The sequence below is a fragment of the Thamnophis sirtalis genome, unplaced genomic scaffold (genome assembly GCF_051295495.1).
Source record: "Thamnophis sirtalis isolate CommonGarterSnake01/CBP01778 unplaced genomic scaffold, rThaSir2_p1.2 scaffold_10, whole genome shotgun sequence".
NCBI lineage: Eukaryota > Metazoa > Chordata > Lepidosauria > Squamata > Natricidae > Thamnophis > Thamnophis sirtalis.
This window is the reverse complement of record NW_028261390.1, coordinates 10018531-10040519: the sequence shown is the minus strand read 5'-3', so window position 1 is coordinate 10040519 and position 21989 is coordinate 10018531. Positions and strand designations below refer to the sequence as shown.

At 42.6% G+C, this 21989-nt stretch overlaps 1 protein-coding gene across 1 annotated transcript in view; it reads right to left on the bottom strand.

Annotated features, from left to right (window-relative positions):
* Nucleotides 1-21989, bottom strand: part of GPAT3 (glycerol-3-phosphate acyltransferase 3) — a 44747-nt gene that overhangs the window by 14518 nt on the left and 8240 nt on the right. Inside the window, exons 2-4 of the mRNA XM_087724049.1 lie at nucleotides 12721-12787; nucleotides 7132-7402; nucleotides 202-276 (exon numbers count right to left, since the gene is read on the bottom strand). Of these exons, the coding sequence (XP_087580175.1) occupies nucleotides 202-276; nucleotides 7132-7402; nucleotides 12721-12787 (413 nt within the window). The remainder of the gene's footprint in view (nucleotides 1-201; nucleotides 277-7131; nucleotides 7403-12720; nucleotides 12788-21989) is intronic.

The window sequence follows — 21989 nt, the reverse complement described above, 5'->3', positions numbered from 1 at the left end:
AAAATTTGCTTAACGACCACGAGAATCACCTAACAATTGCAGTCATTTGCTTAACAAACCTGGCAAAAAAAAGCAAAATCTGGTGCAACTCACTTAACAAACACCTTGCTTAGCATCAGAGAATTCTGATCATAAGTCGAGGACTATCAGCTTTTATATTCCAGGAGTGCATTTTCATGAACAAAAAGCAGATCCACTTACTGTCCATTTGGCAACTGTCCTACCAAGGTAGTCCCCACAATCATGGACGTGATCCCAATGGCTGCCAAGGTAATTCTGGAGGGAAAAACAGAAGGAAATGTCCAAATGATATCAGTGCATTTTCTGTTCTGGCTTACCCTTGTCTAGCAACTATTTTCTAAGCAATCTGCTGATCTCTTGTTTATTATATATAACATTAACAATATATAAATATATTACTGAAGAAAGCTAGCACCCACCCCTCTCCTAGAAGAATTACCATATTCCCCCCAAAAAAGAGGGTGAAAACCTGGGTGTGTTTTATACACTGAATACATCGTTTTTGGCCTCCCGAAACCCCGCCCCCTTTGCAAAAAATGGCTGTGCATAGCCTTTAGGAGGCTTCCAGAGTGTTCCTGGGGCTGGGGGGGTGGGCAAAAATGGGTGAAATAAATGCTCTTTTTGCCCCTTCCCCGACCCCCACCAGAGACTCCAGTAAGTCATCTGTCTTACTAATGGTTGAAATTGCTTGAGGCATTCCAGAGTTATGCTGGAACACACACACACAGATTGATTGATTGATTGATTGATAGATAGATAGATAGATAGATAGATAGATAGATAGATGACAGATTGATAGATAGATAGATAGATAGATAGATAGATAGATAGATAGATAGATAGATGACGGATAGATAGATGACAGACAGACAGACAGACAAATGGATGATAGATAGATGCATGCCATTTTTTTGACAAAAAACGGACCCGTCTTCGTGAAAAACAGATCATTTTTGGGAAGTTTGCAGAGTGCAAAAACTTTTTTTTTAAAATTGCCTCTTCAAAATCTTGGTGCGTTGTATACTCCAAAAAATATGGTAAATGTTTTAGGAAATATTAAAAAGGCAGAATATTTCCCCTAAAAGAGAAACAGAAATCTTAAGGGAGACAGAAACTCAGCTCCCTGCAGCTCCCTACCCCCAGCAGATATTTGGTTCCCATTGAGAAGGACTGGGCCAGCCTATCTACAAAACAAAAGATCTCCAGCTCCAAGGTGATGGGATTCAGACATGACCCCCCAGGACATAATAGGATTATCTATCAGCAGAGCTCACCACATGGCACAACCAAGCCCCTTTCATTACATCACCCAGCAAGATTCCACCTGATTCAGGCAAACATGACTCTACATGGGAGTCTGCAACCAATAGGATACATGCCCTTTCCACAGGAACAGGAAGCTCAAGTTCAAAGCCCAAGAGAGGGTATAAATAACCCTTACTCTCCACTCCACCTGGTCAGCTACCCAGGGCTTCAAACCCATGTGGACCTGTTCACCAATAAGCCATCTTTCCAAGCAGCCTCCATGTTTCCAGTATCTTTCTCCCCACTTGGAACTGGATATTTTTTCAAACAATTAGATTTATATGTTTACTACATCAGCGAGGTTTTTTTTCCCCCCAGATGGAGCTGAGATAAGTTTCATCAGGGTTTTTGAAGGTCCCCTATCCGGGGATAGCTGAACAACTCTATCAAGGAGACTGGTACAGAACATTTAAAATGAAGCTTTGTGGACATAAATGGTTTCTCTTTCGTTTTGTTTTTCTCTCTTTCCTTTTGGTACCTTTGAGCCAACTTGGCAATGTTTTTCAGAAATGATTTGTCTTCCCAGGGCTGAGGGAGAGTGACTGGCCCAAGGTAAACCAGCTGGCTTTATACATAAGGCAGAACTAAAACCACAATGTCTTCTAGCCCAGTGTTTTTCAACCACTGTGCCGCGGCACACTAGTGTGCCGTGACATAGTGTAAGGTGTGCCGTGGGAAAATTACTTTATATATAGTCAATATAGGCACAGAGTTAAAATTTTTTAACATTTTCTAATGGTGGTGTGCCTCGTGATTTTTTTCATGAAAAAAGTGTGCCTTTGCACAAAAAAGGTTGAAAAACACTGTTCTAGCCTGATGCTTTAACCTCTACATCAAGCTATCCCCTGTCTTTCTTTTTTGGATTTTTTTTTTAGCTTTTGTTCTCTATATGCAATTATAGGCATACATTCACATAGTTATTCTTTTTTACATTCCGTCGTTCTTATACATCTGTCATTTCATTTACAGGGTTGTAACATACCATTTGGGTTGCTTTGTTTACCATCCCTCTGCCTATTTCGACACCACCTTCATTTCCCTTTCTTTTCTCCCTCCCTCTCTTCTCTTCCTTCCTCCCTCCTCTCCTTTCCCATCCTTCTTCCCTTTACCGCTCCTGTACTCCTCTCTTCTCCTTCCTACCCTCTCCTCCTTCTCTCCTTCTCCCTCCCATCTTCCCCTCCTCACCTCTGTCTTCCTTTCCTCCTTTTCCTCTTTGCCTTTCTTTTTCTATTATTGTAAGTGTCCCAGCTTTTGCTTTTTATTTTCTTGGGGTGGTATTTCCACAAACCCAAAAATAATTAAATATCGTTTCTTGTTCCCTTTCCTTCTCAAATCTATCCTGATTATGTTTTTTCCCCCTTTATATCTTACCTTTGAATATATACTTATATATTGTTATTTTCTTCCCTATCCCTCCCTACACCTACAAAACATTTTTTACATTCTTTCATTTTAATTACGCTCATTAGCATCCTCATTGTGATTCTGGATATACAATTTTGCCTGCTTTGATCTGCTTGCAGAGTAGAGAGGCTGCTTAGCCAGCCAAAGGGATACACTCAAAAGGGGTTTAATACCCCCCCCCCAATTCAGAAAACTCTAAAATTAAGAATTATCATCTAAATCACTGTGTTTCAAATTGGAGGGGGTAGGGAGTTTGGAGTTGGAGTTTATTCAATTTGTAGGCCGCCCTATTCCCCGAAGGGACTCAGGGCGGCTGAACAAAGCCAAGGGAGGGGAAATTACAAAAAGTAAGACAAAGACAATCAGACAATACGAACAATTTAAAAGCACAACAGACACAGCAAATTCGAGTAGGGGGAGGAACTCAACCCCAGGCTTGCTGGGACAGCCAGGTCTTCACGGCCGTCCGGAAGGCCTGAAGGGTGGAGAGGGTCCGAATCTCCACGGGGAGCTCGTTCCAAAGGGCCGGGGCAGCCACAGAGAAGGCCCTCCTCCGAGTAGTCGCCAGCCGACATTGGCTGGCAGATGGAATACGGAGGAGGCCTAATCTGTGGGATTAGGGTCCCCCAGGAGCCTTTCAAGCAGCGTGCGAAGTCAAATAAAATACTTTTTAAAATTCTCAATTTTAATTTCTAATACAGAAAATATCAATGGATATCATCCAGGTAAAACAAAGGCCTTTGGGGTACTCAGTTACTCTAAGGAATGTAAAGCAGCAACTTTAAGACTTGTGGAGTTGAACTCCGAGAATTGGCTGGGGAATTCTGGGGGCTGAAATCCATAGGTCCTAAAGTTGCCGAAGTTGGACACACTCACAACTCCCAAAGGAAAAGGTCCTCAGGCCAAAATCTTTGACAATCAGTGATCTAAGTTAATGATTGTTTTTGCTTTAATAGCAATAGCACTTAAATTTATATACCGCTTCATAGTGCTTTAGAGCCCTAAGCAGTTTACAGAGTCAGCCTCTTGCCCCCCAACAATTTGAATCCTCATTTTACCCACCTCGGAAGGAAGGAAGGCTGAGTCTATCTTAAGCCTGGTGAGATTCGAACTGCCAAACTCCTGGCAGCCGGTGATCAACAGAAATAGCCTGCAGTACTGCACTCTAACCACTGCGCCACTGCGGCTCATAAAGCTTATTCTGTCCCATTTGGGCAAAGCCAGCTTATTATATAAGCACCCTTTTCAACACCTGACAAGCCATTCTAAAAAAATCAGAAATCACAAACAGAAAAGCTTTCTCAAGATTCTCAGTGGGAATTATGCAAACAGAACTTTTGTGTTATAACCACAATGTTTGCATTTTGCGAATACAGAGAGCCAAGCTCCCCAAATGGTAAGATGCTGAGGCAAATACTAACAAACGCGCCAATGTATACAATGCAATCAGGCGTAGCACAGCTGTAAAACTGTTAGCCGTTCTCAAAAGGCATTCAAGGTGTGTTCTTTGAATGTGTCAGCTGATAGAGGAGATGGATGGCATAGGAATTTAATCTTCTTTTCTCTCTCTCCCCCTCCCTCTCTCCCCCTTTCTCTCCCCCTTTCTCTCTCTCTCCCCCTTTCTCTCTCACTCTCTCTCTCCCCCTTTTTCTCTCTCTCTGTCTTTCTGTCTGTCTGTCTGTCTATCATCTATCTATCTATCTATCTATCTATCTATCTATCTATCTATCTATCTATCTACCTATCTACCTACCTACCTACCTACCTACCTACCTACCTACCTACCTACAAATATATCTATCTATTATCTATCTATCTAAAATGACTGTGTGTATGTATGTTCCAGCATAACTCTGGAACGCCTCGAGCAATTTCAACCAAACCTGGTACACAGATGACTTACTCTCTGGAAATAAATACTGTGGGGGTAAGACACCCCTAACACCCCTTGGGGTGTGTGTTTTGTTAAGATACAGCCTGTTGTGCATTAAAATGGCTTCTACCATACTGCTGTAAAATGGCTTCTATTGTACAGCGCAGTAGAGTTGCCATAGTAATGCCTTCACAAGGGGGCTCCCTCTGGTAAGGGGGAAATCCAACATTAGAAATTATTTGATCCCAACATTTTCCCTCTATGAATAAATACGCGGGGAACACCAGGTTATCAACTAGTAAATAATAATAATAATAAAATAATGTGTTCAGTAGAAATGTAAGCTGGCTAAATTAGCAAAGGATGGTCTATAAAGGAAGAAGAATGAAATGAGCATGAAAGGCTAGAAAATATAGTCCTTGACTTAAAGCAGTTCATTTAGTGACTATTCAAAGTTACTGTACAACGGCCACTGACAAAAAGTGACTTATGACCTTCCTTTCCCACTTAAAATTGTTGCAGCATCCCCACGGACCCATCATCCAAATTCAGGCGCTTGGCAAGTGACTCACATTTATGACGGTTGCAATGTCCCAGGGTCATGTGATTCCCCTTCCAGCAAAGCAACGTCAATGGGGAAGCCACATTCATTTAACCACCGTGTTACTAACTTAACAACTGCAGTGATTCACTTAACAAACTGTGGCAAGAAAGGTTGTAAAATGGGACAAAACTCACTTAACAAATTTGTCACTCAGCAACATAAACATTGGGCTCAATTGCTGTCGTAAGTTGAGGACTACCTGTATTCAGTACTAGGTAACAGCATGCTATTATATATACTGTAAATATGGAGCAAATCCAACATTTACTCACACTGGGGTTGCCCCTGGGTAACTAAGCAATGAAATACTTGAGATGGACATTTTAACTGTGCTTTTATATTGTTGTCAGCTACCATGAATCTTTCAGACTTGGCAGCATGCCAATTTAAACAACAAGACTAAAAAAAATCCTTCTCCTGATAGTTCCACAAGATATGACACAGAAACTGCCTTTGATGGGAGTTAAAAATTGTGTTTGATCAGTTCACGGAACTGCAAATATTAGAAATAAAAGTCTACGTTACCACCACCCCCTCAAAGATGTCTCACTTCTGACATATGTAAAGTAAAGGTTTCCCTCGCAAATGTGCTAGTCGTTCCCGACTCTAGGGGGCGGTGTTCATCTCCGTTTCAAAGCCAAAGAGCCAGCCCTGTCCGAAGACGTCTCCGTGGTCATGTAGCCGGCATGACTAAACACCAAAGGCGCACAGAGCGCTGTTACCTTCCCACCAAAGTGGTTCCTATTTTTCTACTTGCATTTTTTACTTGCTTTCGAACTGCTAGGTTGGCAGAAGCTGGGACAAGTCATGGGAGCTCACTCCGTTACACGGCGCTAGGGATTCGAACCGCTGAACTGCCGACTATTCTGATCGATAAATCCAGCGTCTTAGCCACTGAGCTACTGTGTCCCTATATATGTTACATGTTGGCTATCAGGATTCTTTCACCCATTTGAAGTCCAACAAGCTTAGAGGAAATCAAAGCAAATCGCATCCAACTGGATCACATAAAACTATGGATCTATGAGAAGAAAAGCACAATGTCAAGGCTCCTGTTATACTGAACAAGAGGTCTCCAAACTTGTCAACTTTAAGATTTGTGCACTTCAAGTCCCAGAATTCCCCAGCCAACTGGCTGAAGAATTCTGGGAGTTGAAGTCCACAAGTCTTAAAGTTGACAAGTTTGGGGACCCCAGCCAGGGGTGGGCTGCTGGGGGTTCGCGTGGATTCGGGCGATCCTCTAGCTAGGATTCTGCCCAGTTCCGCAAACCCCCAAATGCCACCCATGGCTGGCCCCACCCACCCTGCCCCACAAAAGAGTCTCCACGCGGCCCGGTCATCATGCCAGGGAACTGCAGGGCCCGCACGGAGGCTCGGGGAGGGGGGGAAACGAGCCTACAGGAGGTTCCGGAATTCTGGAAACAGGACTTTTTCTGACATCTGGAGGGTCTCTGGACCCCGGGGAAGCAGTTTTCACCCTCCCGGAGGCTCAAAGGAAGCCTCCAGAGCATGGGGAGGGCGCAACACACACACTCTGCCGTGGTGCAGGAGCCACCTAGGCCACGCCCCTATGGCTACGCCCACCCAGCAATGGGGTAGCAAACCCGTTGCTGCAATTTTTGAAGCCCACCCCTGCCTCAACTAAACCATTCCTCGTAGGGATGTACAGGTAGTCTTCAGCTTACAATCATAATTGACCCCAACATGTTTGTTGCTAAGCCCACGTTCCTCCCCAATCTCCTCACTGTCAGAATCTGCTGGCGGGCTACAACACACCCATTGTATCTCGATTCATGTCATTTGCAAGACAGCACAATGAAGCTCGAATGCTCGCCCTTCTCCTGCCTCCTCCTGCAGACGCTGAAAGACCAACAGTCCACTGTCTAAAACTATTCCCTACAATCCCACCGACCGCTCAACTTACCGAAGAGGAAGCAATAAACAGTAACGCATGAAGACTCCGATAACCCACATAATCGTCAGCCGTAAGCTGATGTAGTGGAAGTTGACATTGGTCCTGGTGAGGAGGTTCCAGGAAACCAGCTCCTCCGAAGTGAATCTTTGGGTGACTTCATCTTCTACAATGGCTTCAATGCCCTTCTTAGAAAAATAAAAGACATCCGAGAGCTCAAAGTCTCTGCAGCCATTGCCCGCCATCTCCTTCTCCATGGTGGTTTGCTCTCTCTGTATGATAACTTCAGAATAAAGGGAGAGAGAAAGAGAACACAGCTGAGTGAGGAAGTAAAGCTAGACCAAGGCAGATCATAATGTACCGTATTTTCCAGAGTATAAGACGCACGATTTCCCCCCCCCAAAAGAGGGTGAAAATCTGGGTGCATCTTATACACTGAATACAGCATTTTTGGCCTCCCGAAACCCCGCCCCCTTCACAAAAATGGATGTGCAGAGGGTTTGGGAGGCCTGCAAATTGCTCCTGAGAACTGGGGAGGGCAAAATTGAGCAAAAATTGGGCCATTTTTGCCCCTTCCCCCCCCCCGCGGCCCCCAGAAGCACTTTACAAGCCTCCTAAAGGCTATGCATGCCCTTCGTTTGGCAAAAAACGGGCCCGTTTTTGCAAAAAAACAGTGTTTTTTCTCATTTTTGCCCTCCCCCCAGCTCCCAGGAGCACTCTACAAGCCTCCTAAATGCTATGCATGCCCCTTTTTTGGCAAAAAAACCGAGGCATGCAGAGGAATTGCGAGGTCTGCAGAGTACAAAAACTTTTTTTTTTAATTTACCTCTTGGTGCGTCTTATACTCCGAAAAATACGGGTATGTCCAGGGAACAACTGGTGTCACTTTGATTAATGCAGAAAGTCCTCGACTTACGACCACAACTGATCCCCAAATTTATGTTGAAACGTTTGTTAAGTGAGTTTGTGCGACTTTTCCTGACACAGTTGTTAAGTGAATCATTGCAGTTGAAGTTAGTCACACGGTTGTTAAGCAAATCTGCTTTACCCATTCGCTTTGCTTGTCAGAAAGTCGCAAAAGGGGATCACATGATCCCAAGACACTGCAATCATCATAAATGCGAACCAGTTGTCAGTGGTCTGAATTTTGGTCATGTGACTATGGGGATTCTGCAACGGTCCTAAATGTGAATATTGGTCATAAGTCACTTTTGGGACTTTGGATGGTCACCAAATGATGTTGTAAGTTGAGGACTACCTGTACTCTAACACAGGGTCACCAACCTTTCGGACCTCAGCGTCCACTAAATTCATAATTATAAATCCCGTGAACCACTAACATGATTTTTTAAAAAAAAGATAAATAGTACTTAGTGCAATATAAAAAATGCAAATAATTTTTCTGCGGACCACCAAAATTTTCTCACAGACCACCTGTGGTCCACGGATCACTTCTTGGTCACCGCTGCTCTAACAGAAGACAAATGTTTATGTAGCCTAGAACTGTGTTGGCTTTTTTGGCAGCTGCTGCACACGGCTGGCTCCTATTTAAATGGTTGTTCACTAGGACTCCAAGATCCCTCTCACAGTTACTACTATTGAGAGGGATCTTGGAGTCCTAGTGGACAGCCATTTAAAAAAGCCAACACAGTTCTAGGCTGCATAAACAGAGGGATAGAATCAAGATCCCGTGAAGTGTTAATACCACTTTATAATGCCTTGGTAAAGCCACACTTGGAATTCTGCATCCAGTTTTGGTAGCCACGATGTAAAAAAGATGTGGAGACTCTAGAAAGAGTGCAGAGAAGAGCAACAAAGATGATTAGGGGACTGGAGGCTAAAACATATGAATAATTGCAGGAACTGGGTATGTCTAGTTTAATGAAAAGAAGGACTAGGGGTGACATGATAGCAGTCTTCCAATATCTCAGGGGTTGCCACAAAGAAGAGGGAGTCAAGCTATTCTCCAAAGCACCTGAGGGTAGAACAAGAAGCAATGGGTGGAAACTAATCAAGGAGAGAAGCAAGTTAGAGTTAAGGAGAAATTTCCTGGCAGTTAGAACAATTAATCAGTGGAACAGCTTGCCTTCAGAAGTTGTGAATGCCCCAACACTGGAAGTCTTTTAAGTAGATGTTGGATAGCCATTTGTCTGAAACGGCATAAGGTTTCCTGCCTAGGCAGGGGGTTGGACTAGAAGACCTCCAAGGTCCCTTCCAACTCTGCTATTGTATTTGTATAAATCCCAGTGAACACACAGAAGAGATTGTTGTGGTGGCCTCAAAGAACAGTCGCTGTTGATATGGGAAGCCACTGACATCTGGTTTGAGTTGACTCAACATTGACAAATTATGGAAACAAGGATCTTGAGATAATGTACTAAAGATGAGTGACATTGCTGTAGGATGAATCACTACCGCAGAGGTCACGCAATTCACAATGAGAAGTAGGGCAGGTTGTAGACAAAGATACCAGGAAAGTATCAATTACCTTACTCACTTGCCTATGTTTAGGCCTGTGAGAGGGAGATAAGAAAGAAAAATACCACCAAAGCGAAATGTAAACTAATCGTTGATACTATGGACAATCCTCTCAGCACCTAGATGTGGCTGTCCTGAAAAGCTCCCTGATTCTTAACAATGTGTAGTTTACAGGTAGCCTCCGCATTTTGATCACACGACCCAATGGTTGCAAGTGTGAAAGCTGTTGTAACTTCAAATGGTCGCTAAAGGAACTGTTGTAAGCAGTGGTGGGGTTCAAATAATTTAACAACCGGCTCTCTGCCCTAATGACCAGCAGAGTAGGTGGGGCTTGGTGGGCATGTTACTTGGTGGGCATGGCCAACTCAACGTCACTTATGTCAATGGGCGCTTCGCCTTAGCTGTGACAATGTAATAAGGGTTAACCAGAGAGGCAGTTTCTGTAAGCAGGGCAATAAAGATTAGGATAGAAACAACACCAGAATGTTTCCTTCCTGCCTTCCTTACAGGATTATCCCTGTAAAGTGGAAAAAAACAAAATGAGATTTCTTCCAACAACTGGTTCTCCAAACTGCTTAGAAAGTTACCAACCGGTTCTCCCGAATAGGTGCGAACCGGCTGAATCCCACCACTGGTTGTAAGTCAAGGAGTAGCTGTACTGCTTTTTCATTGCCAGTGGCGTGCTGGCTTTTTTCTACCTGCATTAAGCTAGCCAGGCTGGAAATGAGGTTTCTCGATTTGCGTGAATTTCAAGCAACAACCTCTCCTGACAGTTCCTGTAAGAGCATAATTACTTTCCCAGTTTCAACTATGGCCTATTTCTTAGTCACATGGCATAGCTAAAGTGCTGTGCTGATAGACAAACTTTTATTTCAACATCTAGATAAAAAGGAGCAATATTAGGCAATTGTATATATAGGGACAAAGTGATAAGTAGTAAATACACTGTATATTAACAAAGAAATACTGGGGTAGGATTCACATATTAATACAGAAGATTCTTAAATATAAAGATAAAACCAGAAGCTTTTCTTTTAGCCCTAATGGACAGAAAAACTTGAAAAATGTGGAAGTTTGAACATATAGGCTGACATCAGCAAGAATGCTTTTATTCATAAAAAAGATGCTTTAATTAAAATTTTAAAAGATTAATTTCTATTTTTAAATTTAATAAAAAAATAAAAGATTCTTTAAATTTTACAATAGATGATTATCTGATGGAATGAGCTGAGATGGCTAAATTGAGTGCTTTAATTAAAGAAAAAAATTACAACTACGACTTATAACAATGCATTCCGCTTCTTTTATTCCTACAACAGCCGTATGAGATCAGTCAATCCAAAACCAAGAAAAATTATGTTGCTGAATAAGTAATTAAAGTTTCCCCAATCTTACTAAAAAGATTCTACCCACCACTATATTAGCAAAGATGAGTGACCTATTTTGATGGAAAGACCTAGTGATAGTATCCTTATTCAGATCATAAGGCACGTGTCTATATATCAGACTGAAGAGCCGAGGTGGTGCAGTGGTTAGAGTGCAGTACTGCAGGCTACTTTAGCTGACTGACTGCTTAGCTGCAGTTTAGCAGTTCAAATCTCACTGGCTCAAGGTTGACTCAGCCTTCCACCCTTCCGAGGTTGGTAAAATGAGGACCCAGATTGTTGGGGGTAATATGCTGACTCTGTAAACCGCTTAGAGAGGTCTGTAAAAGCACTATGAAGAGGTATATAAGTCTAAGTGCTAAGACCAGAATTAGTTGTGGTGAGCACAGTGTAAATGTTAAACGCAATAACTGCAAAATTGGAAACTTTTGAATCCAATTGACAGGAAGTTCGTTATTAGACTCAGCCAAAGTTTCTTTCTATGATTTTTTTAAAATCATCTTGTCACGCCTAGGAATACAGACCCAATTTATCTATACTGTACATACAAGAGAATCTGTTTGACACCTGTACCACAGAAGGAAAATTATTCTAGATCACCAGATTTGGTTAATTGGGACTAGTTAAATGTCAGATATTGTTAAAAGGTCAGGCAGATATCAAGCCCGCATTGGCAATTATGGGCAGGAGAGCTGTTAAATATTTTACAGATGAAATATTCAATCTTTTATAGTTTGATAGAACTGAAGATGGATAATATATAGCACCAAGGTCCCTATTTATTGAATATTCAGCAGTAGTGAATAAACAGTGTTTCTCAGTTTTGGCCACTTGAAGACGTGTGGACTTCAACTCCCAGAATTCCCGGGAGCTGGCTGGCTGATGAATATTGGGAATTGAAGTCCATACATTTTCCAGGAGCCACGGTTAAGCATTTCTCAGGTTTTTATTTCTCTGAACTACGAAAAAAATACTATGTTAAACTGACATTCGGGAGAATTCTTTCAGATTATTATTATTATACAATTGTATCACAGCGGCCAGTTGTTTCGCCGGATTTGGCATTGGTTACTAGTCGGGCCCCACCCAGGGGCCTAGGACGTTGTAACGTATTTTCGTAATATGCGTGCAGATCCAAGCAGTGCGGCTTTTTGCATTTGACTGATGGTGATTTTGTCAATTTTTAACTGTTTCAAATATAATTCCAGTGCTTTTGGAATAGCACCCAGTGTGCCAATTACCACTGGAATTACCACTGCTGGTTTGTGCCATAGTTGTTGAATTTTGAATTTTAAGTCCTAGTATTTTGCAATTTTTTTCATGTTCTTTCTTGGCGACCCTGCTATCACCTGGTATTGCGATGTCTATGACTGTGACCTTATTTTTCTCAACCAGTGTGATGTCTGGTGTATTATGCGCCAGTATTTTGTCCGTTTGTATACGGAAATCCCACAAGATCTTGACCATCTGATTTTCGGTGACTTTTTCAGGCTGATGTTCCCACCAGTTTGTTGCTGTTTTAATATTATAATTTTTGCACAAATTCCAATGGATCATTTGTGCTACTGAATTGTGCCGCAATTTATAATCAGTCTGCGTGATTTTTTTTATAGCAGCTGAGTATGTGATCAACAGTTTCATCAGCTTCTTTGCAAAGTCTATTATTATTATTAATAATAATAATAATAATAATAATATTCTGTTATCTATAAATTAAAACTGTAATCAAACAACTTACCACTTGAAGTATAGGATCTCTGTTTCTGTTCTCTTCGGATTCCCTTCTGAATTCGGAGTGTGGCCCACTATTTGGGGAAAAAAATCAGAGAAGACCAGCTTTTAAAGAAGTCTGTGTGTACCCCTGCATTTTTTTTTCTTTCATTTACTCTCTGAACGCTACTTTTTTTTTTTTTAATTGGCTTAGACAGTTTTTGGTGCCAATTATCTGCCTGGAAGATTGCAGCCTTTTTCATTTTTTAAATAATTCTATTTTAAAATACAGGTGGGCCCTCCAATTGCAACAACTGAGTCCAAAATTTCCATTGCTAAGCAAGACAGTTGTTAAGTGAATTTTACAACCTTTCTTGCCACAAGTTGTTAAGTGAATCACTACAGTTGTTACGTTGGTAACATGATTGTTAAGGAATGCAAGGCTAGAAAAAACAGGAGTCTGTTTCATATCAGGGAATCCCAAAAAATTTTCCTTGGGGCACATCTGGAATGTGACAACCTGTTCTGGGAGCTGGCAGACCAGACACTACAGTCTTCACTCATTCAGAAAGTAGCTGCTGAAGGGAAATTTAACTTGTTACAATTGTACCTGAATGCTATTCAGCCACCTGAGCTATTCTTGTTTCTGGCCAGGGAGTCCAACAAAGGATTGGACTGCAGCCATTCATGAAGCTGATGGACTTTAGAAGCATTTCTGGATGCTAGAGGCTGTTTTGCAGCATGCCATCTCCCTACTTTTTAAATAAAACATGTTAATGGAAAAAGTATCAGGTAAGGCAAATATTGCTCAGGAAAGTGTCTATAGTACCAGCTAGGCAATCTTAGTACCACCCTGATAACCTCAGAACAGGTAGCATGACAGCACTGTCAAGAATTACATCTCCTTGATATAAAAAAGCACAATGTAAGGAATTTAGTCTCTGATGCCACTAGACTCTTACATAAATTTAACAAATAAATAAATATCAGACTGTCATTGTTAACGCTACAGGTCAGGGGTGAAATTTAGCAGGTTCCGACAGGTTCTGCACAACTGGTAGCAGAAATTTTGAGCAGCTCGGAGAACTGGCAAATACCACCTCTGGCTGGCCCCAGAGTGGGTAGGAATGGAGATTTTGCAATATCCTTCCCCCAGGAGTGGGGAGGGAATGGGGATTTTGCAATATCCTTCCCCTGGAATGGGGAGGGAATGGGGATTTTGCAGTATCCTTCCCCTGGAGTGGGAAAGGAATGGGGATTTTGCAGTATCTTTCCCCTGGAGTGGGAAGGGAATGGGGATTTTGCAGTATCCTTCCCCTGGAGTGGGGAGGGAATGGGGATTTTGCAGTATCCTTCCCCTGGAGTGGGAAGGGAATGGGTATTTTGCAGTATCCTTCCCCTGGAGTGGGGAGGGAATGGAGATTTTGCAATATCCTTCCCCTGGAGTGGGAAGGGAATGGGGATTTTGCAGTATCCTTCCCCTGGAGTGGGGAGGGAATGGAGATTTTGCAATATCCTTCCCCTGGAGTGGGAAGGGAATGGGGATTTTGCAGTATCCTTCCCCTGGAGTGGGAAGGGAATGGAGATTTTGCAGTATCCTTTCCCTGGAGTGGGGAGGGAATGGAAATTTTGCAGTATCTTTCCCCTGGCACGCCCACCAAGCCATGCCCACAGAACCGGTAGTAAAAAAAATTGAATTTCACCACTGGTACAGGTAGTTTTGAATTACAACCATTCTCTCAGAGACCATTCGAAGTTAACCGTGGCACTGACAAAGTGACTTATGACCGTTTTTCACACTTACAACAGTTACATCTTTGCGATCATGTGATCAGAATTTAGAGGTTTGGCAACTGGCAAGTATGAAATGAAGCTTTATCTCATAACCATTCTTGCAATGGTGGCATAAGTAGGGCAATTTAAAAGGACATGCAGACTGGGAAGAGATCGGTTTTAAAACTTGTTATGCTTCAACGTTCTAATCATGATGAAGTCAACTGATTTCAGGAAAAAAAAAATCAAAGATTCTGGGCAGATACTAGAAGTAAAATTTATAATCATACCAACACTTTGTGCTAATGTTTACCTTTTAAATAATAGCTATTTAAAAAAACTTCCTCATCCGTGTTGCTCGGAGCTTGGTTGTTTTCTTGCAGACGTTTCATTACCCAAAATGGTAACATCATCAGTGCTACTCACATGAAGGATATTTTCTAGTTTGGGTAATGAAACATTTGCAAGGAAACAACAAGCTCAGAGAGCACTAAAGACTCTTCATTTCAACTTTGAGTTATAAATATTCTGCTTTATTGGAAACGCCTCACTGCATTTTAATTATTTCTTAGTGAGAGTTTGTTGCAGTCCATCTATGCTAAGATACATAACACATTATGCTAAGCCATAATTGGGTTTGTTTGTCTGCCTGCAACTGAATGAGATACGTGAAACCCATCGTTATCGCTTAGTCCAAAACCACCTAATCTTTTGGGAAGTAGAGGAAGCTCTCTGTCACGGATAATTCCCAACAAAATGGCTGCCATGGTAGATGTACCAAACATATCATGTTCATTCGCCAGAATATATAATGGCGAAATTCCTCCCCATTACCACTGCTGCCCCTCTGCAAAGATCTCTGCCACGGGGAATTGTTCCACATGTAATTTTTGACTTTTTTCTGAATAGGTAAACAGAATAAAGGGGATGCAATTGAATGGCAAATGACACAACACAAATGACTTAGCTTTTGGGAGGTGAGGGGAGCCAAATGTCAACTCATAAAGCATTTCCATGTCTGTTATCGAGTTGCCATGGTGGAGAAAGGGGGGAGTGCATTCCACGCATACCTTCGGCTAGAGTCGGATCTCAGATTACCACAGCAGGCTTGGAGCACCTTGTTGGATAATGTGATTATGACACAGACTGAGGGGAGGGGGGGAAACAGGAGCAAAGTTCAGCCATAACTTACGTGAGGTCAGATCAGACTGCACTGGGGCATTGCCGAAATGTTGCTCCTAATAAATGACTGGATTTCTTTTGAAACTTGGCTCGGGGCTCATGAATTAATTAGGGCATCTTTCAGAAACCTGATAGTCATCACATTAAATCTGTGATGTATGTATTGGCAAGAGACACTGGGACACAGCGTTGACAGTACACTATTGCACATCTGGAGTTTTAGTATCACCACTCTTTGACACACACACCTAACAAAGGAGGAGGTTGCTGAGTCACATTTATTTTCAAAAAAAAAACAACACCCACGAGTGACCAAAGAATTCCTAGGAAACAAGGTGAAAATGCTAACTTCCAATTTTAAGTTCTGAAAATCTGCTCACTTTAAAAAAAAATGAGGCCTGTAAAAAAAAAATGAGGTCAGATCCCAAAGTGCTGTTGTTGAACACACTGGCAAGAGATTTAACTCTGTAACAAGAGCCAGTTCCTTATTAAATTACTAAGGACTAAGCCCTTTATAACTTATGAAATGAATTATGGCAAAGCAATATTGAACCAAGATATTAAACCCACGGCCCAGCCCACAACAGCTTATTGAGTGAATTATGACTAAGCAATATATTGAACCAGATTATTTAAAAAAAATGGCAGGAGAGGCATTGTGGAATTAATACAACTCCCTGTATCAGGGGTGGGCAACTATGGATGGCTCAGGAATTCTGGGAGTTGAAGTCCACAGGTTGTAAAGTTGCCAGACTTACCCACCCTGGCCCTATATTCTTCATCTTCTATATTGTGTAGCTATATAATGTTGTTGGTCTCTGCTATGTGTTGAGCCCCATATAGTCGCCAGGGGAAAGCTTTCATTGTTTAGAACAGGATTCTCCAACCTTGGTAACTTGAAGACTTGAGGAGCAAGTTGGCTGAGGAATTCTGGGAGTTGAAGTCCACAAGTCTTAAAATTGCCAAGGTTGGAGACCCCTGGTTTAGAACGTTGGCTTTGGTAGCATTTTTGAAGCCAGACAACATTTTGTAACGTTCTGAGCTATCAGAAACACCTAGAACAGTGATGGCGAACCTATGGCACGTGTGCCACAGGTGGCACGCAGAGCCATTTGTCAGGGCACGCGAAGTGCTGCCCTGTTAGCTGGCCAGTGCACATGCGCGCGCTGGCCAGCTGAGTTCACCCTTTTTTAATACCATTTTTCGCCCTCTCCAGGCTCCAGAGGCTTTATAGGAGCCTGGGGAGGGCGAAAAGAGCCTCCCCCGTCCTCCTGGAGGCCCTCCGGAGGCTTCATGAACTTCCCTGAAGCCTCCGGAGCGCAAAAAAAAGGCCCAATGGGAAAACCAGAAGTGCGGGGATGGACTTCCGGTTTGCTCAGAGGGTCATTTTGACTGCTCCGGAGGCTTCAGGGAAGCCTTCTGAAGGTCCCTGAAGCCTCCAGAGGGCTTCCGGGGGGGGGGGGGGAGGCTGTTTTCACTCTCCCCAGGCTCCTTTAAAGCCTCTGGAACCTGGGGAAGGCAAAAAAAAAGCATGCAAAAAATGGGGGAGCGCCTGTAGTGCACGCATGCGCACTGAGGGGGTCACGTATTGCATTATGGGTGCAGCATGCCAGCACACGACCCCCCCCCCTTTGCTCCCCTCACTTATGGCAAAAGCCAAAAAAGATTCGCCATCGCTGATCTAGAACATGGGTGTCAAACTCAAGGCCCAGGGGCTGGATCCAGCTTGCAGGATGCTTAGATCTGGCCTGTGGGGCCGGCTCTGGAAACAACGAAGGACTGGCCCGCAGTGCCTCTGCCAGCGAAAACGGAACTCGGGAGGGCTGCGGATGGGCCTCCGGAGCTCAGTGTTCAATGGCAGAGGATTGCAGGAGGTTGTCATAGCCGAAAACGGAGCTCGGGAGCCCATTTTCACTCACAGAGTACTCGGGCTACACAGGCCCCCCCGACACGAGTGACATCGAGCTGGCCATGCCCAACACGCCCACCTCAGCCCCCTGATGCAGCCCTCAAGGAAATCAAGTTTGACACCCCTGGTCTAGAAGAATCCAACTTCTGACACAGGTGCTTCTGAAGACAAAATCGATATCCCCTACATGGCATCGCTGTTTCACCTCATCCTCATACTTTAATAAAGTATGAAGATCTAGGTTTATAGTCTCACTTATTGAAGGATAGGAGGGTTTCGCTGTATGTCGAGCTACACACAGAGTAGTGTGTAATGAGGACAGGACAATCAGGTCCATTCTCTTATTCTTTTTAGCCCAAGTCAAGCCACAGAACAGTATCTGCACTGATTAGTTGTCAGTGGATCAAATGGTGAATTATTCATATACCATTTGCTCTCGTGTTAAACAAGACTTGGGAAGCAATCAGGAGGGTCCATTCACTGAATGATAACCCTGCCACGGATTCTCATTTTTCAGCTCTGTCTTTAAAAAAAAAATGTCATAAGTGTCAAAAATGGTCCTAATAATTACTTTTTCATGGTTCTCTTAACTTCGGATGGTTGTAAGGACTACCAGAATAGGTAGTCAACACCCAAGGAGCTTCATCTGTCTTACCTAAGACTTGGAAAACCAATCATATCTTCAAAGGCCTTATAAAACATCCACACAATGAGAACAGCCAAGATTTCACCATGAATTCAAGCCCATACATATCTTAGTTAAGTATGATTATTAGGTATCTGTTCATGCACTGCAATAATGCCAGAACACATGGCTGGATTTGCGCGTGGCACGACAAAACCGCGCTCGACTAAAGCGCGCCCGATGAAACCGCGTCGCTGGCGTCATCAACAGGGCAACAACAGCGAGTGCGGAGAAAGAAGGGCGCTTTAAATAGCGCTTTTAAAGCAAGCCGATTCAAGTTAAGGTAAGGGTTAGGTTTAGGGTTAGGGTTAGGTTTAGGGTTAGGGTTAGGGTTAGGTTTAGGGTTAGGTTAAGGGTTAGGGTTAGGGTTAGGGTTAGGTTAAGGGTTAGGATTAGGTTTAGCGTTAGGTTAAGGGTTAGGTTTAGGGTTAGGTTTAGGGTTAGGTTAAGGGTTAGGTTTAGGGTTAGGTTTAGGGTTAGGTTTAGGATTAGGTTTAGGGGGGGTTAGGTTTAGGTTTAGGGGTTAATTTTAGGTTTAGCGTTCACAGCGTGCTTTTTTCTCCGCGCTGTTGTCGCGCTGTGATGATGTCAGCTACGCGGTTTTGTCGAGCGCCCTTTAGTCGAACGCGGTTTTGTGGTGGAACCGGATTTGCATACCTCATCAATTATAGCTTTAACCATAGTTAAACCAAATGCCGCATTAGAGCTAATAATATGACTTAGTGTCATGTACACTACTGAGAAGTACAAATCCAAGAATTTCCACACAGCAAAGTAGTGTAAACGTTGAAACCCAACATAACCAAGTAGCATCGGAAAAAGCTCCCTGCTATGGTGGTTCAATCTACACACAAAGCCACAATCGAGCAACTTTTTTTTTTTTTTGGGTGGGCTTAAGGAATGTCTTATTCCAGACTTTCTAGATCCACATTTCTCAACCTGGCTCTGAAATTCTGGGATGTAATGTTGGTAACTTCTAAAGTTGCCAAGTTTGAGAAACATTGTCCTGAAACATCATTCCAACCAACGGCCTTCTGAAATAGCTCCCCAAATAAATCAGAAGTGGAATAAAACTGAAATCTCCTTTTTGTGATTACAAAATTAAAACGTCAGCTTAAGAGCAAAGCGAGGCACAGGAACATGTATTACATAAAAAAGTAAATGTTCCCCTCGCACATATGTGCTAGTGGTTCCCGACTCTAGGGGGCGGTGCTCATCTCCGTTTCAAAGCCGAAGAGCCAGTGCTGTCCGAAGACGTCTCTGTGGTCATGTGGCCAGCGTGACTATACGCCGAAGGCGCATGGAGCGCTGTTATCTTCCCACCAAAGGTGGTTCCTTTTTTTTTTTTTTAACTTGCGTTTTTACATGCTTTCGAACTGCTAGGTTGGCAGAAGCTGGGACAAGTAATGGGAGCTCACCCCGTTATGCAGCACTAGGGATTCGAACCGCCAAAACTGCCGACCTTTTTATCGACAAGCTCAGCGTCATAACCACTGAGCCACCGCATCCCTATGTATTACATAGAAAGCCAGAATTGTTCAGTAAATTAAAGAATCCAAAGTCAACATGAAAACGGTACCTTTGTTAGGCCCATATAAGATTACAAATTAATATGCGTGCCATCTCCAGTTTTTTAACAGGTGCATGGTAAGTCAAATGAAAAGAGGCAAAAAGGGGAAACAAGACTACAGGTTGTTCTCAACTTGGAACCACAATTGAGCTGAACATTTCTGTTGCTAAGCGAGACAGTTGTTAAGTGAAGTTTGCCTCGCTTTACCTTTCTTGCCACAGTTGTTGAGTGAATTACTGCAGTTATTTAGTAAGGCGGTTGTTAAGTGAATCTGGCTTCCCATTGAATTTAGCAATAGCAATAGCAGTTAGACTTGTATACCCCTTCATAGGGCTTTCAGTCCTCTCTAAGCGGTTTACAGAGTCAGCATATTGCCCCCAACAACAATCCGGGTCCTCATTTTACCCACCTCGGAAGGATGGAAGGCTGAGTCAACCCTGAGCCGGTGAGATTTGAACAGCCGAACTGCAGAACTGCAGTCAGCTGAAGTAGCCTGCAGTGCTGCATTTAACCACTGCGCCACCTCGGCTCTTGCTTGTGAGGTCACAACTCTGAGTACATGACCCCAGGACACTGTAATCGTCATAAATATGAGTCAGTTGCTAAGCATTTGAATTTTGTTCAGTGACCATGGGGATGCTGCAACAGTAGTAAGTGTGAAAAACGGTCGTAGGTTTTCAGTGCCATTGTAACTTTGAGCGGACATTAAGTGAACTGTTGTAAGTCAAGAACTACCTGTCATTCCCATAACATGAAGTCCTGTTTAGCAATTACCTCCTTTAGAAACCATTTGCACCATAAAAATAAAAACTGAATCAAATGAGGTTTATTCTTAGCTGGTCATACTGACCGGTCATACTGTACATTTCCCTAATTTAAATTTGCTGCATTACTAAATCTAGTAATTATTTTCTTTTAAAAAATATATAAAAGTAGGTGTCTCTCTGCACTTATCTTGATTACAGCCATTCATTTAGCAGCCATTTGAAGGTACAGAGTAGCATGGGGGGGAAATAATTTTTGACCGATTTTTGCACTTACAATCGCTGCAGCGTCCCCACTGTCATGTGATCAAAAGTTGGCGCTTGGCAATCAACACCTGTTTCCAATGACAGCAGCCTCCCTGGGTCATGTGATCAGCCATATGACTTTTCCATTCAGCTTCAAACAAGCCAAGTCAACGAGGGCACCTGATTCACTTTAAAACTGTGGCATCTAACAACTGACTCATTTAGCAATGGCAATTCTGGTCCAAATTGTGCTCAGAAGTCAAGGACTACCAGTATTATAGTATGTTTTTTTCTTCTTTCTAAAACTGCTTGTCAATTAAATTGCTACTGAAAAGTTACTACTGGAAGCGTTTCAAAATAGGAAATGACTGCAGTTCATCATACCATTCATTTGCATAAGTGTTTGCTAAAGTAGGGCGTTCTGTTATTTTATACCAAAGAGGGAACAACCCAGGTGAGCTGTATTTACATTTTGAAAATCACTTTTAGCCTAAGCAGGAAAACAAGTTTAATGAATCACAAGAACAACATGCATTAGAAAGTTGAGACCTTACTTTCATTATGGAAAACTTTAGAAATCCTTAGGTACACACACACACACACACACACACACACACACACACACACAAGCCCTTCCAATAAACCAGCAAAAATGTGAAATACACTTTTTGAAGAAGAATTTAAAGGAGAAACAGTAATAAAACAACATGGAACAATTTGTAGACTCTCAGGATGGAAAATGAGAAACAAATTCCAACTGATGTAAAAACATTGGAAAATAAATTGTGGAGTGTAAGACAGAGATGACAATGAAAGTGGAAATGCAAATGATAATAGTCCAAGGGATGGAAAATGGCCTGGACAAAATTGACATCACTGGACTTAGAAAAGGAGACTTTTAAAGCCTTAAAGAAATCTTTGACTTGTGATATAAACTACAGGTTGTCCTCGACTTACAACCACAATTGACCCCAAAAATTATGTTAAGGAAGACAGTTGTTAAGTGAATGTTGCCCCATTTTACTATCTTTTTTGTGACAGTTGTTAAGTGAATCACTACAGTTGTTAAGTTAGTAACACAGCTGTTAAATGAATCTGGATTCCCCACCGACTCTGCTTTTCAGAAGGTTGCAAAAAGTGATCCATGACCCCAGGACAGTACAATGGT